At 37.1% G+C, this 14,064-nt stretch overlaps 1 protein-coding gene across 7 annotated transcripts in view; it reads left to right on the top strand.

The window, feature by feature from the left end:
• kdm6a (lysine (K)-specific demethylase 6A) overlaps positions 1-14,064 on the top strand; it is a 55,243-nt gene that overhangs the window by 15,459 nt on the left and 25,720 nt on the right. For 5 of the 7 annotated variants that reach the window (XM_079880760.1, XM_079880757.1, XM_079880756.1 and 2 more), the window contains one exon: positions 5,998-6,118. In XM_079880760.1, the coding sequence (XP_079736886.1) occupies positions 5,998-6,118 (121 nt within the window). Of the gene's footprint in view, positions 1-5,997; positions 6,119-11,421; positions 11,480-11,499; positions 11,589-14,064 lie in introns of those variants that run through there. The other 2 variants (XM_079880762.1, XM_079880761.1) reach the window with 2 other exon arrangements.

The following is a 14,064-nucleotide window of genomic DNA, read 5'->3' as shown; positions in this document are numbered from 1 at the left end:
TTTTGTACCTCACATTAAGCTATCAAATGGCTTCAGAAGTCTTGGAATATAGTGCACGAAAACTATATGATGCTTTACAATATTTTTTATATCTTTATTGGGGCTTAACAATAACAGAGAATAGGACGTACAATACCAAGCACTGTAATACCGAGTGACAGGATTTACCGCGAGTTTTCAAAATCGCTATAATCAAATACGGTTTTCGTGATTAATTAAAAATTTTAAACGATAATTCTAACCGTGATGACATTTTATCATGGTTTATCGTGCAACCGGTAATCGTTCCATCCCTAATCCATGAACATTATTAGATCCATCGGCATGACGACAAGTTCCATGATTCCGCTTATCACTGCTTATCGCCTTTGTTATTGTAAGAGGTTAGCGACCACTTGCGGTGAGAAAAATTGCATATTGGAGCTTTAAAGTATGTGATTAATTCAAAATTGCAATTGAAATTGCATCGTTAACTTAATTTACTTCATGCAGTTATCTTAGAAGCCGTTTTTCACACTGAGCATCTACAATGGCTCAAGCACCTGTAACCCTAGTAGGCGGAAATCTCTATTCTAACCCTTTAACCCGATTTTGCTTCTCTGTTTGAGATTTTAAGCCGCTAAACTCCAGGAAAGTCCAATGATCCAATAAGCAAATTCATTCAAACGATCAGTCCAAAACAGAACTAATGTAAAGAAAACTAGGCTGATTGCATCAGAGATGGTAGAGGGAATAGAGACTCGAGTTGCATTTTAGTGAATTATTCATTCCACTGTTTCACTTTTAAAACACAAGCTCTGTGAAATTCTGTGAGTTTGTTTCTGAAGAACGCGAAGAACATTGCACTGTGTGAAATACAGACTGAACTGGCCATCAAAACATCACACCGCTTTAAGGCCAGATGATACGCAAACTACATTTCTCTCTTGGATAAAGCAAACCAGCGTCTCACTAGTAAAGTTTTGATGAATGAGGATTGCAATGAAGGTAAAGACGTTTGCGGTGACGTACAGGGATCGTACAGGAAGCACGTGTGAGTCCGCTATATTGTATATGTGTGCTCTATATGCACTGAGCGCACATCGACACGTTTCAGTACATTCTCATTTCCATATAAGTTTTGGGATTGCACTTTTTAAACTTTCTGGTGCTGTCTTTCCCCATAAAATCCTTTAAAAAAAAAAAAAAAAAGTTATGCCAATCTACAGCATGCCACAAATTCTGTTGGTAGAACGAATCTGGAACATTCCGTTTAGTTGTTTCTTTTGACCCAATGTACCTTTCAAATCCCTGAATCAATTACTCATTTAAGGTCTGAACTGCTTTGTCACATTTTTGTCCTGTAGGTTATATTGTCTGTTACTTAAATCATTAATTTCAGTGTGCAGTGACTGTAGAGCACTTGACCCAGTCACCACTTCTTGCATGCTAGTAGTTGGTGATAAGGTAATCTTCCCCTGCCTTTCGATTCCTGAGCAGGAAACTTAGATGACCTGCTTTACGTTTTCTCTCTCTCCCATTCTTGCTTGCAGTAATTCAGGGGTCTTCAAGTCCAGTAAGGTTGAGAGACGTGAAGTCAGGCAGATATGTCCATACTATAAGAAGATGATCTGTTCTTTGGATTTTGTTTGTTGTTAAAGTATTCTTGTTTGCCTTTCAATTTTCTATTTTTGGTATTTTGGAATGGAGATGATAACTGTGGTTTGATTAGTATGCTGGTTATATGCTGGGTTGGTTGTGGCATGAGTTTTGGACTGCTAAAAACGAAGTCATTCATTTTTGCATCTATTCCTTTTAGCAGATCAGTTATCCTGCATACAAATGCAAATACATTTTTTTATTATTTCTGTGAAACTTTGAATGCACTGAAATTTCTGTGGCCAAAACAGCAATTTTATGTCTTGGGGTCGAAATGGTTATGTAGGATTGAAATTGACCGAAACAGTTACGATTAGTTAACGCCACACAATGTGGATAAACTACAACAGTTAAACGTGTCAGCTGTGTGGACTCCAGGGCTTGGTTGACGACAACGATTCCTCGATTTTAATCGATACTGATATTCTTAAATCTCAAGATCGATCTTTTAGTCTATTCTGTTTTCTGTTGATATGTTAACAACACTTCACTAAACATTTCTAGCGTACATGCAATCCAATAACCGCACCAATTTTTTATTTTTTTTTTTACTTTTAACACCGATTCAACTTTCAAATTCTGAGAGTTCAGTGTCCAGTTTTTATCTGAGTTCAGAGTGACGGTGCATATTAATTCGATTTGATCATATACATAGTGATTTTTTTCAGAGTGACTCATAGCCAAAGTAAGACGGCTGTGATAAATATGATAAGGCTCACATAATGTGTGCTGTGGGAGAGTGGTTGCTAAGGTAAGTCATCAGCATATTGAGAATTCAGTCCCTGTCTGTGCAATACAAGCAGCAAAGCCAGAGGTCGTTAGCCGAGCGCACCAGATGAGAAATCATAGATATTCTGAGGATTGTTTATGGAGCTCGAGGAAGAGGTGAGCTAGAACACACTTCCCCCCCAGATGTTAGATGTAAAAGCTGGCAATGTCAACCACCAGTGTTATGTGTGCAGCTCATTCATAATCAATACGTAATAGTCATTTGACGACTTAAGTATTAAAGCCTGAGGTATTTTTAGAAGATGACGACAGCTGTCAATTTGCACATCACATTAAAGCGGGAAGGTTAACAGGACAGCATATCAGGGTCTCTAATTAATTTAACTGGAAACCCCACCACAGCTTTGCTATGCGCAGACCCTTTCATCTTTTAGCATTCCAATCAGATCGGCGCTTTTCTGAGAAGCCAAATGTAAAGCTAACATTAGTTTAGCGATGGCTCACATGGTGCCCCGGCTATTGGCATCAAACTACGTTCAAATCCATTGTGTTTGTCTTATCTTTATCACAGGGGATATATTAAGCGTGGGGTTTAGCTCTGGAGACGCGGGTTACTGGCGTCTGCGTGTAGTGGCAGTGCCCCTGGCATGTTGCTTGTGTTGCAGATGGGCATGGGAGGAGGGCTGCGGGGTGATCCCTGCAGGAATCTGCCCTTTGGTTCAAATTTACATTTAATCATTTAGCAGACACTTTTATCCAAAGCGACCTACAAATGAGGAGAACAATTCAAACCAACAATAGGGCAACAATATGCAAGTGCTTTGACCAGTCCCAGTTAGTCTAGCACAGTACACATAGCATATATATTTATAGATAAATTCAAAGAGCGTGACAGCATATATGTCCATATCTTGTTAGTTGGCTAAAAAAAATAACTCTAGAAAGCAGCATTTTGCTAAGTATACTTTGCTTTTCATTTCATTTACTTATAGCCCACAATAAAGTAAACAAAATATCAAAGACAAGTGAACAGTCAGTAATAAGAACAGTAGGCATTTATAGGTTGCTTGCTGTCACTTTAAGACCAATATAAAAAGATCAGCGCAATACCACGCAAAGATATATAATGATAATTTTATATATATATATATATATATATATATATATATATATATATATATAGATCAGGGTTCACCAATCTCGGTCCTGGAGGGCCGCTGTCCTGCAGAGTTTAGCTCCAACCCCAATTAAACACACCTGAACCAGCTAATCAAGGTCTCACTAGGCATACTAGAAATTTCAAACAGGTGTGTTGGAGCTGGTTGGAGCTAAACTCTGCAGGGACAGCGGCCCTCCAGGACCGAGATTGGTGAACCCTGATATAGATACACATTCGATTTCTTTCTCAACTGTTTGCATTCATTTAATACATAACCGACTGTGATTACGAGAATACTTGCTGAGACTGGTATTTTAACATGGTTTCGTGTGTGTGTCCGTTCAAGCACAAGGAGACGCAAAAGAAGAATCAATTAGGTGTTTTCATACTCTTTAAAACACGCCTCTCTCTGTGTGCGCGCAGCTGTGCACAGATAACAGCACGTGGGTGCCGAATAGAGTTCTCTATCGCCTCTTCTTGCACTTGAATGGTTCAAAATTGAATGTGTAAATTGGCAAGATGAAACTTGTGCAAATAGTAAGCTTTCACTCTATAATGGTTAAACTTAGCAAGCAATTAATCCGAGAATCACATGCGTGCCGAAGTGTGGGGCTTGGTCCATACGGATCATGAATCCACTGCAATCCGTTGTATACATAATTCTATTATTAAAAAGTTGATATAAAAACTGCCGTATGTTCAATTTTATTTTTTGTTTATTTTTGTATATATTTTTTTAATCTGTTTATTTGAGTGTTGATTAAATTTGATTTCATTAATTGATTAGGCTAACAAATAAACTTTTTTTTTTCTTTCTGAAATTTTAAATTTAAGTGAATTAAACTCTAATATTAATGCAATTATACAAAAATATATAATTTAAAATAAGTATTAAAAAAAATCGTTTTTGGTTTTTGGCCAAGGGCATCCTGAATTTTGTTTCGACCCAGAATTTTCATGTCGGTGCATGACTATGTGAAACAATGAAACTAGTTTTGCTTTTAGTTTATGGCTAGTTCAGTACAAATGCTTAAATATTCAGGTACATACTGAACAAGGAGTCAAGATTTGTGCTGTAATAGCCCTTGTTAAGCCCCTAATATCTTTCCCTATTGAAGGCCAATCACAAATAGCTGGGCATTCTAAAAACAATGTTAAATGTTTTGCAAGCAATTTATGCTATTATTTTAGCAGTGCCTGACTTTTTTAATGGCTTCTTAAATGCATGAAATGGCGATTTAAAATGAATTGCAATTCATGTCATTGCTCAATCACATGGTATTTACAGTTCATGTGATTGTTTCAGTAAAAATTGTCCAAAACGAATTGCCCATATGCAAATATGGCCATTTATAATGGCAGATTTCTGTGGGTTCTTTCCACTGAGCTGAAATTGAATGCTAGCAGAACTTTCTCCAGTACACACACAAAAAAAGCTTTTTTACAGTTTGAAATAACAAACCTATCAGTTTTATATCGATAAACGATGGGCCCAGATTGGCTTGTTTTTAGTATTTCGTTTTATGAAGCCAGACATACTAATTGATCTAATTGACACTTGAATTTCATATTTAGTGATATTTTTGATTGCTTGCCAGATAGTCTCATATAGCTGCAGCTCATGTTCGAGCAATAAAGAGGGAATAAAGAAATGATAAAGCTTTCGTTCTGTCTTGCAGCAGGGCTCTCTCGTACTGCAGTGCTCTGCAGAGAGGAGGGGGGATTGGGGCCATTGAGTTCATTGGGCTGTGGTTCAGTAAAAACACCCTCTGTTTGTCTGAGCAGATACTGTATAAGCAAGCAAAGCCCACTGCTGTGAGCCGACCACGTGCTGCAATATCTGTCAGAGGTGGAGATCATGTGTTATGGTTCACTGTGTGTGTGGCACTCTGGCTATTATAAATTTGAATGTCATACATGCATATATATATTAATTGTAGTGTCTGTTCTGTAACTGATCTAAATGATTTTCATTGCTATAAAAAAAATCTAAACGGTGCCACGGTGGGCAAGTGATGTAATAGGTGTGCGCCTGTGCGGCTGAACGCTGTGTAACATCGATTATCGCAGCAAGCCTATGATATAGTTAAGCAATATCACACAAGCAGCAACTACAATATCACACGAGTGTTGTTTTTGTATCGAATAGCACGAGTGCAAATGGGATATTGGTTTTATACAACAGTTCAATAAATAAGATAATACTGTGATATATTTTACACACAATATTGTCTCTATTATAGAGGGAGATGGGTTACAACAGGGTCAACCATGCGGCGCAAATGTTTCACTAGCCTTTCCATGGCAATGATGCTTCTGCTGCTAGCTTTTCTTTTTAAAGCACATGGACCATTTAATTTAGCTTTTCGCTGCTTTTTATGCATTCATTTCACATTTTAATTCACATTGTATACATGAACAAATTTAAGGACCTTCCTTAAGGTTTCTTTTGTTGTTTTTGTCTTTCGCAGGGCAATAAAGGCATTTCAGGAGGTGCTTTACATTGACCCCAGCTTCTCAAGAGCCAAGGAGATCCATCTACGACTCGGCCTGATGTTTAAAGTCAACACAAACTATGAGTCAAGCCTCAAGGTATGTCTATTAACAGCTCTGTATCCCTCTCTATATTATATTTATGCATTTTGCAGACACTTTTATCCAAAGCAACTTTATTTACATTTTATCAATTACATTCCCTGGGAATCGAACCGTGACCTTGGCGTCTCTAGCACCGTGCTCTACTGTTGGAGCTAAAGCTACAGTCTCTAAATATGTATACATTTTATAATTCTGGCAGAGATGTGATTTTCCGTATTTATACAGATTACAGTTTTCCACCCTGAAAATTATGACCCATGAGAGCTGCGTATTTCAGAGAAAGAGAATCTCTTTTGGTTGGGGGAGGAGTGCAGGTTACTGTACAATGTTTGAAATCGCAAAATGGCCTTAAACAATTACTAAATAAGCTGCAAAATGTTACATTTTCTAATACATTTATTTCATGCATGGATTGCTTCTAACAGCACTGCACTAACTCATGGTGGGATCTAACCATCTGCGGGACACCCTTAGTATGTTAGCCATGGTTCAAAGCATCAAATGAGAGTTGAAACGGTTAATTCACAGTTGCCCGGTAACTTCTTTTTTTTTTTTTATGAAATTTGACAATGCTTGGTGGTGAGAATGTGATACGGCTCAGTGCGCTCATCACATGGCAACTGTTCTAACGTAATTATGTAAATGTCTTGTCTGATGTGCTGCATGTTTCTGAGTACTGTAACAGCAGTGTTTTCAGTTTCGATTCAGAATAAATGCTATTCTGCAAGTGCTGTGTTTGAGTATCTTATCATTTGCATTTGGGAACTCAACATTCATATGAGAATCGTTTATAAATCTGTTGTTGTCAACTTTAAAATTAAATTCAATCATTTTAATGATTCTGAATTTAGAAAAATAAATTAAGATAACCACACTTTTATCGAAAGTAACACACTAAAATTGGACAGAAAATATATTATATATTATATATATCAATGTATTATTCTTTATTCAGTTCTTTGCAACAGAATCAGATTTTATTTTTTGACCAATTATCCAAATAATGATGTCCTACAAAGCTATTATTATCAGAGCATGTGAGCAGAGCGTAGCAGGGAGCGGATCAGTGTGTTAGAAATTTCATGTCTGTGCGTTATTTGAGCGGAGTAGGGCTGCCCTCATCTAAAATAATTTCTAGTTGACTTTTAGTCATTCATTTAAGGGATTAATTGACTAATCGCACATGTATGTTATTTAGCCAAATCATGATAATGAGCCTTTAATTGCCTATACATAGCCTAATCAGCCCTTAAGCGCACACATAAAGCTTGCCACAGCACATCGGCAAAAGTAATGATTATGAATGTGTCGTGAAAAAACAGCATGGATACTGAAGATTTTAATAATTTATTGATAAACCAGTGTTTTCTGTGTTTTCGGCTGCATGAAGTTGGCGATGCTGACTAGTCATCTCCGCAGAATACTGCACACACCTATATACACGTTTCATAGCATAATCTGAGAATATTTGTTTTCCGTTTGAATCGGTTCGTTTAAAAATGCACATTTCAAGCTTTCGATAGATGTATTTCTCATGTCTGTGAGGAAAGTTCACGCTGAGTTTTGTGTATTTTTTGACCCGCTCAAGTTCACGGAGACCGAGACTGCAGAAAGCGCATCCTGATTGTTTTCTTTATTTTACAAAAGCACAATGTTTAGTTATTGTGAGTGCACACAAATAAAATTAGTCAGATTTGAATGATTTATTAGGCTTCTCTTGATGTAAGACCAAAAATGACAGTATTTTTAGTTAAGTGCAAGTGATCGTGCCAGCACCTACATGGCATGCAATAAGCTTGCTAATAGCTTTCACACTCCGCAGAAACACTTGGATATGTGCATAATAACAGCGTACATTTATCTAGGTTAATGTGAGAACGAGAAGCCATGTAAAGTTGCACTTGCATGTTTCAAATGATAAGCCATACTTATGGTCGATGGATGATTGGCAAATGTTTGGATTTCCTGCCCGACATACTGTAATTACCACAAGGACCCGCCGTTAACGATCTGTCCCTCACGGACTGCGTGACTTTGTCATGAGTTTTTTTTTTTATTCGATTAACCGACTAATACAATTTTTGGTCAACTAGGCCTCTTCAAGTCGACTTGACAATTTGTTTACTATTAGGGGGCAGCTCTATCGATGAGCATGAAAAAAGTTTATATATAAAGTTTATACAGGCTTCTAATTAGCTCTTCCAGTCTCTTGGCTTCTACTCTGGTCAGGGATTATAATGCTGCAGGCTGTTTTTGGCAGACTGTAACTGTTTTGTAGGTCACTGAGTCACCAGTGAGTCTTTACCTACGTTATGTGATTTTCTTCAGCTTCACAGTCTAAACTGTAAATACACTGGCATAGTCTTTTTACTTATTTGTGTTTTATTGCTTTTTTTTTGGTTTTGTTTTTGAACAATTTTATTGTTCTTTTATGAATCTCTCTCCTTTTATTGTCACCACCAAGGGCAGGGCAGAGTGCAAAATTTTCTGTCTTTTTTTTCTTCCTTCCTTTCCCTCTCAACATGCTCTTCTAGTGTGTGTGCATGCTGAGTAGCCATCTGGGCTAAAGGGAAGACAACCTCTGTGCAGAGGATTTGATTTTTGAGCTTATTGACTTCCTTTTTTTCAAATATGTTTCCCTTGTTCCCAACCTCTCCTCATCCCACTCCATGGTCTTAAGGACACCAACAAGAACTCTTGAGCCTTCAGTGCTATTAGAAATGGAGAATGCAAGCCATCTGTGATGATTTTTGATATTATTGTGTGCTGACTGATTTGTCAAGTTCATGAGGTTTATGACATTGAATCTTCTATCAGACATAACTGTAAACATTGCGGAAATCGACTGATTGTGGTTTTTACTTGTCAGTCAGACAGTCTCTTCCTGAGAGGTTCTTAGATTGAACTGCAGAGTCTGAAGGTGTGGAATGCAATGCATTGGACATCCTCAACCATCTCTTACTCTTCAGGGTATTGTAAGTAGGGCTGGGCGATATATCGCATGACATTGTTAGGCGCATCTCGTCAGTAAAGCCGGTTCCTTGATTAGTAGTAAATCGCCATCACCTGCTTTCAGATGGAGCGGCATTTACAACAAAGAGCTGTAGTTAACTGACAAGCTGAGCCATATCGCATTAATATCGCGGACGTATCGCCTGTGATAATTAATGCGATATGGCTCAGCTTGTCAGTTAACTACGGATCTTTGTAGTGAATGCCGCTCCATCTGAAAGCAGGTGATGGCGATTTACTACTAATCAAGGAACCGGCTTTACTGACAAGATGCGCCTAACAATGTCATGTGATATATCGCCCAGCCCTAATTGTAAGTCAGAGTAAGTGAGTGAGTGCTAATAAGTCTTCCCTCTGCTCTGGGGAAGGGGTGGCAGGGACTGAATGCTCTCCTGCTCCCTATGTATCCCACTTACGGGAACAAAGCGGCAGCTCTGAGGGCAGGCAGCGGTGCTCTCTTTATGCACCCGTGCGGCCCTGCACTCCTTGAGCATAACTCTCCGGTAAGTGTCTACCATAAGGATTACGCCTGCGTTTTAAAGCATTGTATCTGTAGCGTTATGCGTCATAAATCTTTTGCAAAAACACCATGCTTTTTTTATTGCAGTGTCATCCCTTTTGACATTGCATTGACAGCGATGGACTGATATCATTTATCAGCATTTAAAAGTTTGATCACTGTTCAGGATTGTAGTCAATGTGTGGTCATTTACATTTACATTTATGCATTTGGCTGACGCTTTTATCCAAAGCGACTTCCTTTGCATTTCAAGGTACACATTTACATTCTTATCTGTTCTTGCTTTCCCTGGGAATCGAGCCCATGACCTTGGCTTTGCAAGCGCCAACGCTCTACTGTTTGAGCTATATACATGTGCAGTATATCTGTGTTTTTGTCTGTTGTTTTAGTATTAGCTAATATTAGAAGCAAATGATATTAGGCTTATTATTTATAAAATCTTAACCTTTATGTTGGCCATAACTAAAATTGTTTATCTGCTGTAGCATAAATATGATGATCAGCTCAAATTTCTATACTTGATTATCCCTAGTGTTATTTCATTCTGAACTTATTCAATCATCATGGCTGAAGTTGTCTTACTGCAGCTTCTGCATAATGGAGAGGATCTGTTTAGAAATATTAATGGGGAGAATTCATAACACTAAATGGCTGCTGTAAGAATTTCTGCCTTAAAGTTAAAAGAGCCAGTCATCTTTTTGATGATTTGATAATTCAAGTAGATCAAGTATGCTCACTAACTAACTAGACAACCCTAAAAAGCTATTTAGATTTCAATCTTTCACAATTCCAGTTAATAGGAGCTTTACTTGTATCCTTTTAAAGGGGTTTGGTGGAAAAAATGTGGGGTCTGGAAGATTTTTTTTTTTTGTTGAAAGATGTCCCTTATGCTTACCAATGCTGCATTTATTTGATCAAAAATATAGTAAAAATATTATGTAATAACTTAAAATAACTGTTCATAATTTTTTTTAAATGTAATTTATTTCTGTGATAGCAAAGCTGAAATGAAATTTGCCATCATTACTCCAGTCAGGAATCGTTCTAATATGCTGATTTGGTGCTCAAGAATCATCTTTTGGTATTATCAATGTTAAAATCAGTTGTGTTGCTTAATATTTTTGTGGAAACAGTGATACATTTTTGATGACTATAAAGTTTTGATGGCTATAAAGAACAGCAATAGTCTTTTGTAACATTATCACTCTATTTACGGTCACATTTGATCAATTTCATGCATCCATTGCTAAATTAAGGTATTTTCGTAAAAAAAAAAAAAAAAAATCTTACTAACCTCAGACTTTTTAACACTTGTTTTATTAATTAATTAATTTTATACTGTCTGTTTAGACATAGGCCGCTGCAGCATGGGTTGCTGTTGTTTCACTGTTTCTCGACATTAACTGTGTTAAGATGCTTTGAGTGGCTTTTTATTTATTTTTTAAATAAAGAACTTGTCCATGTTGGTTCCATAGAACTGTTTTAATGCCTGCTGATGTGATGCACTGAACAGTCTGCCTCCTCTTCTGTCTTTTCATCTTGTTTTTTCCTCATTCACTCCTGTCCCTCTGTTCCGATTTCCTGCAGAGAGCGAAAGCTTACGGCAGGAGAGAGCAGCGTGTCATCTCTCAGCTGCTGCCGCTGCTCTCTTGAATAGTAATCAGTATTAGAGAGAGACACACACTGGTAATCCTGCTGCATTATCTACTTGCCAGTCGAGAGCCATAGAGAGAGAGAGAGAGAAAGAGAGAAAGAGAGAGAGAGCAAACGTGTAGGAAGCAGTTGGTCAATGGAGACCAGCTCAGCACAAAGGGCTTGCTATGGTCAGTAATCCATGTTTTTGTTTGCTGGAGGATGTCTGTATGAAGCAGATAGGTGTGTGTTTGTATGATTTCCTTGTTTCGACTGACAGCAGTGATGATTCGTTGGCATGTAAGTCCTAAGATTGTTAAATGCTTTACTTTGAATGGTAATTTGAATGGAAAATTCTCTCTTGGTTGCACCATTTTATTTTTCTATTAATCTAAAATATGAATTTGGTGTCTCTGATTATTGTATGTTAATCTGACTCCAGTGATTGTTTTATGCTGGACAGGCAGGCTGTAAATGTGGAGTGTTGGAAGTCTTAAGTCCTTTTGTAACCTGTCTTTGAGGTCTGTACGCTGGACATGAGATTTAGGACATTGTAATGCATGGCCACTTTCCTCAGTTGTGAATATGCAGGTGGATGGGTTCCTCTGTGCTAGGACAGGTTTCAGTGCTTTATTTAATAAGGAGCAGAGGCTGTGCTTTTGGGCTGGTTTCTTGGTAACCTGAGCAGCTGCTAGTTCTTCATGTCAAAGGGTTCGTGATTAGTGTTGTGATCATGCTGCTCACAGAGGGTTTCTCTATGCCCTGTGCCCATCTTAATATACAGCAGTAGCATCTCTCACTACAAGATCACTTCCTCTTGACCTTGCTGTTTCCTCTCTTGAGTCAGAATAATTTGGTAGCTATGTATGAGTAGACCTATAAAATAATAGCAGTATAATAATGGCAACCATTTCCCCAATTTTCTCATTACCGTAATGCATCATGCGTTTTTCTATTTTCAATAGTACTGTAAAAATATTGTAATATTAAAAATGGCAATAAGCATAAATTAAAAACAGTACAATTATATTATTGTATACATAAAATTATGGTAACGCTTCACAATATGGTCTCATTTGTTAACATTAGTTAATGCATTAACATGAACTAACAATGAGCAATACATTTTTTACAGCATTTGTTAACTTTTAATGTTTGTTTATAAAAAAATTCACAGTGCATTAACTAATGTTAATAGATGCACCTTTTGATCTAAATTTATTAGTAAATGTTAAAATATTTTTTAACTAAAATGATTAAATGCTGTACAAGTATTGTTTGTTGTTAGTTCCCTAAATCCCAGCCTCAGCCCAATCAGAAATACTGGTTCGTTGGCAGAAACCTCTAAACACCACTTCCCTTTGCCAGCAAAAGCCTCAGAGTTCTCAGAACCAATCAGAAGACGCAAAGCAAATCATGATTTTAAAGATTAATAATGGTGTTTATTAGGGCTGGTCCAAATACCATTTTTTGAGCTTTAATGCTTCGGAGAGAGGGGGCTGAACATATTCTTCTCTCTAATAAAGGCAGTATTCTCTATGTGTCTGTCTGTCAGTTTGCATTTTGATTATTTCGAGAACCGTTCATCCAATCGACGGGAGTGCAGTGTTGCATTTGGTGCAATATAGATAGACACGCGACACGTTCAGAATGAATAAACTTTTAATAAACTACAGAACAACGTGAGCGGGAAACGGCGCACCTCACACGGGCAGGGCTTATATGCTCCGAGAACGGACACTGCACTAGTGATATTAAACACATCTTCCCCATGAACAACACAAAGTAAATACACTCACACGTAACACACACACACAGGTCTGTTAACTTAAGCAATACTTTTAATAAGATAGTCTAATATTTTTCTGACTAACAAATTACTGACACAGTAAAGGGTAGATTTAAATAAAGAAAAACGAGATTAATTTAGATTGATAATAACGGCTAAAAAGCTTAATACATTTTGTTTCTATTATTCTATTTTCCACAATGTCAAAGCAACGCAGCTTAACCCAAAATACAAGCTCAGGCATGCACTTCTGTCCATACAGACTCCGCTGTTCTGCGCTCTAGCAATCCAATCCACCTATACCAATCCACCGAACGAATATTTGGATCCAGCCCTAGTGTTTATATGAGCTCGCTTTCAATTGCCTGGCTGAAAGTCTGTTTAAAGAGATTTGTTACTAAAGATGGAGAGGAGTATGATAAAATGGATGAGCCTGTGGTAGTTTCAGTCACTGTCAACAGGAAACATCATCAACCTCATATTTCTGCCCGTTTTAAGGCCAAAGAAAAGCGTTACAGTGGTAATGACATGATTTTGTGAGTAGTATCTAAACACACCAGCGTTTCGTGTGCTGCTGTAACTCTGACAGAAACAGCCATAACCTACATTAGAGAACAGATCTAAAGCTATTTGCAAAAAAAAAAAAGCACACATGAACAAGACAATCAAATTTTTTAAATGCCAATGAATTGACTAGTGGAAAAGTGACATTTTTTAAAAAATAAGGTGTTTCAGTAACTGACTAATAACCTTTTAAAGTGAAATTACTGAATCTAAACATAGGAGCCTGAAAAAAATGCTAATTTAAAAGAAAAATGTTAGATGGACTTAGATTTGTCAGCTGAAGTCTTCACATATATATATATACACATATATATACAAATATATATATATATATATATATTTAATATATTTATTTAAATATTCTTTTAAATAAAATAAATTAGTTCATTTTTAAATGATATTAAATAAATTAAATTAGTTAAT

This window comes from Squalius cephalus, assembly GCF_949319135.1.
Source record: "Squalius cephalus genome assembly, chromosome: 9".
In the NCBI taxonomy this organism is placed as follows: Eukaryota; Metazoa; Chordata; class Actinopteri; order Cypriniformes; family Leuciscidae; genus Squalius; species Squalius cephalus.
This window is presented reverse-complemented; position numbering and strand designations above follow the sequence as displayed.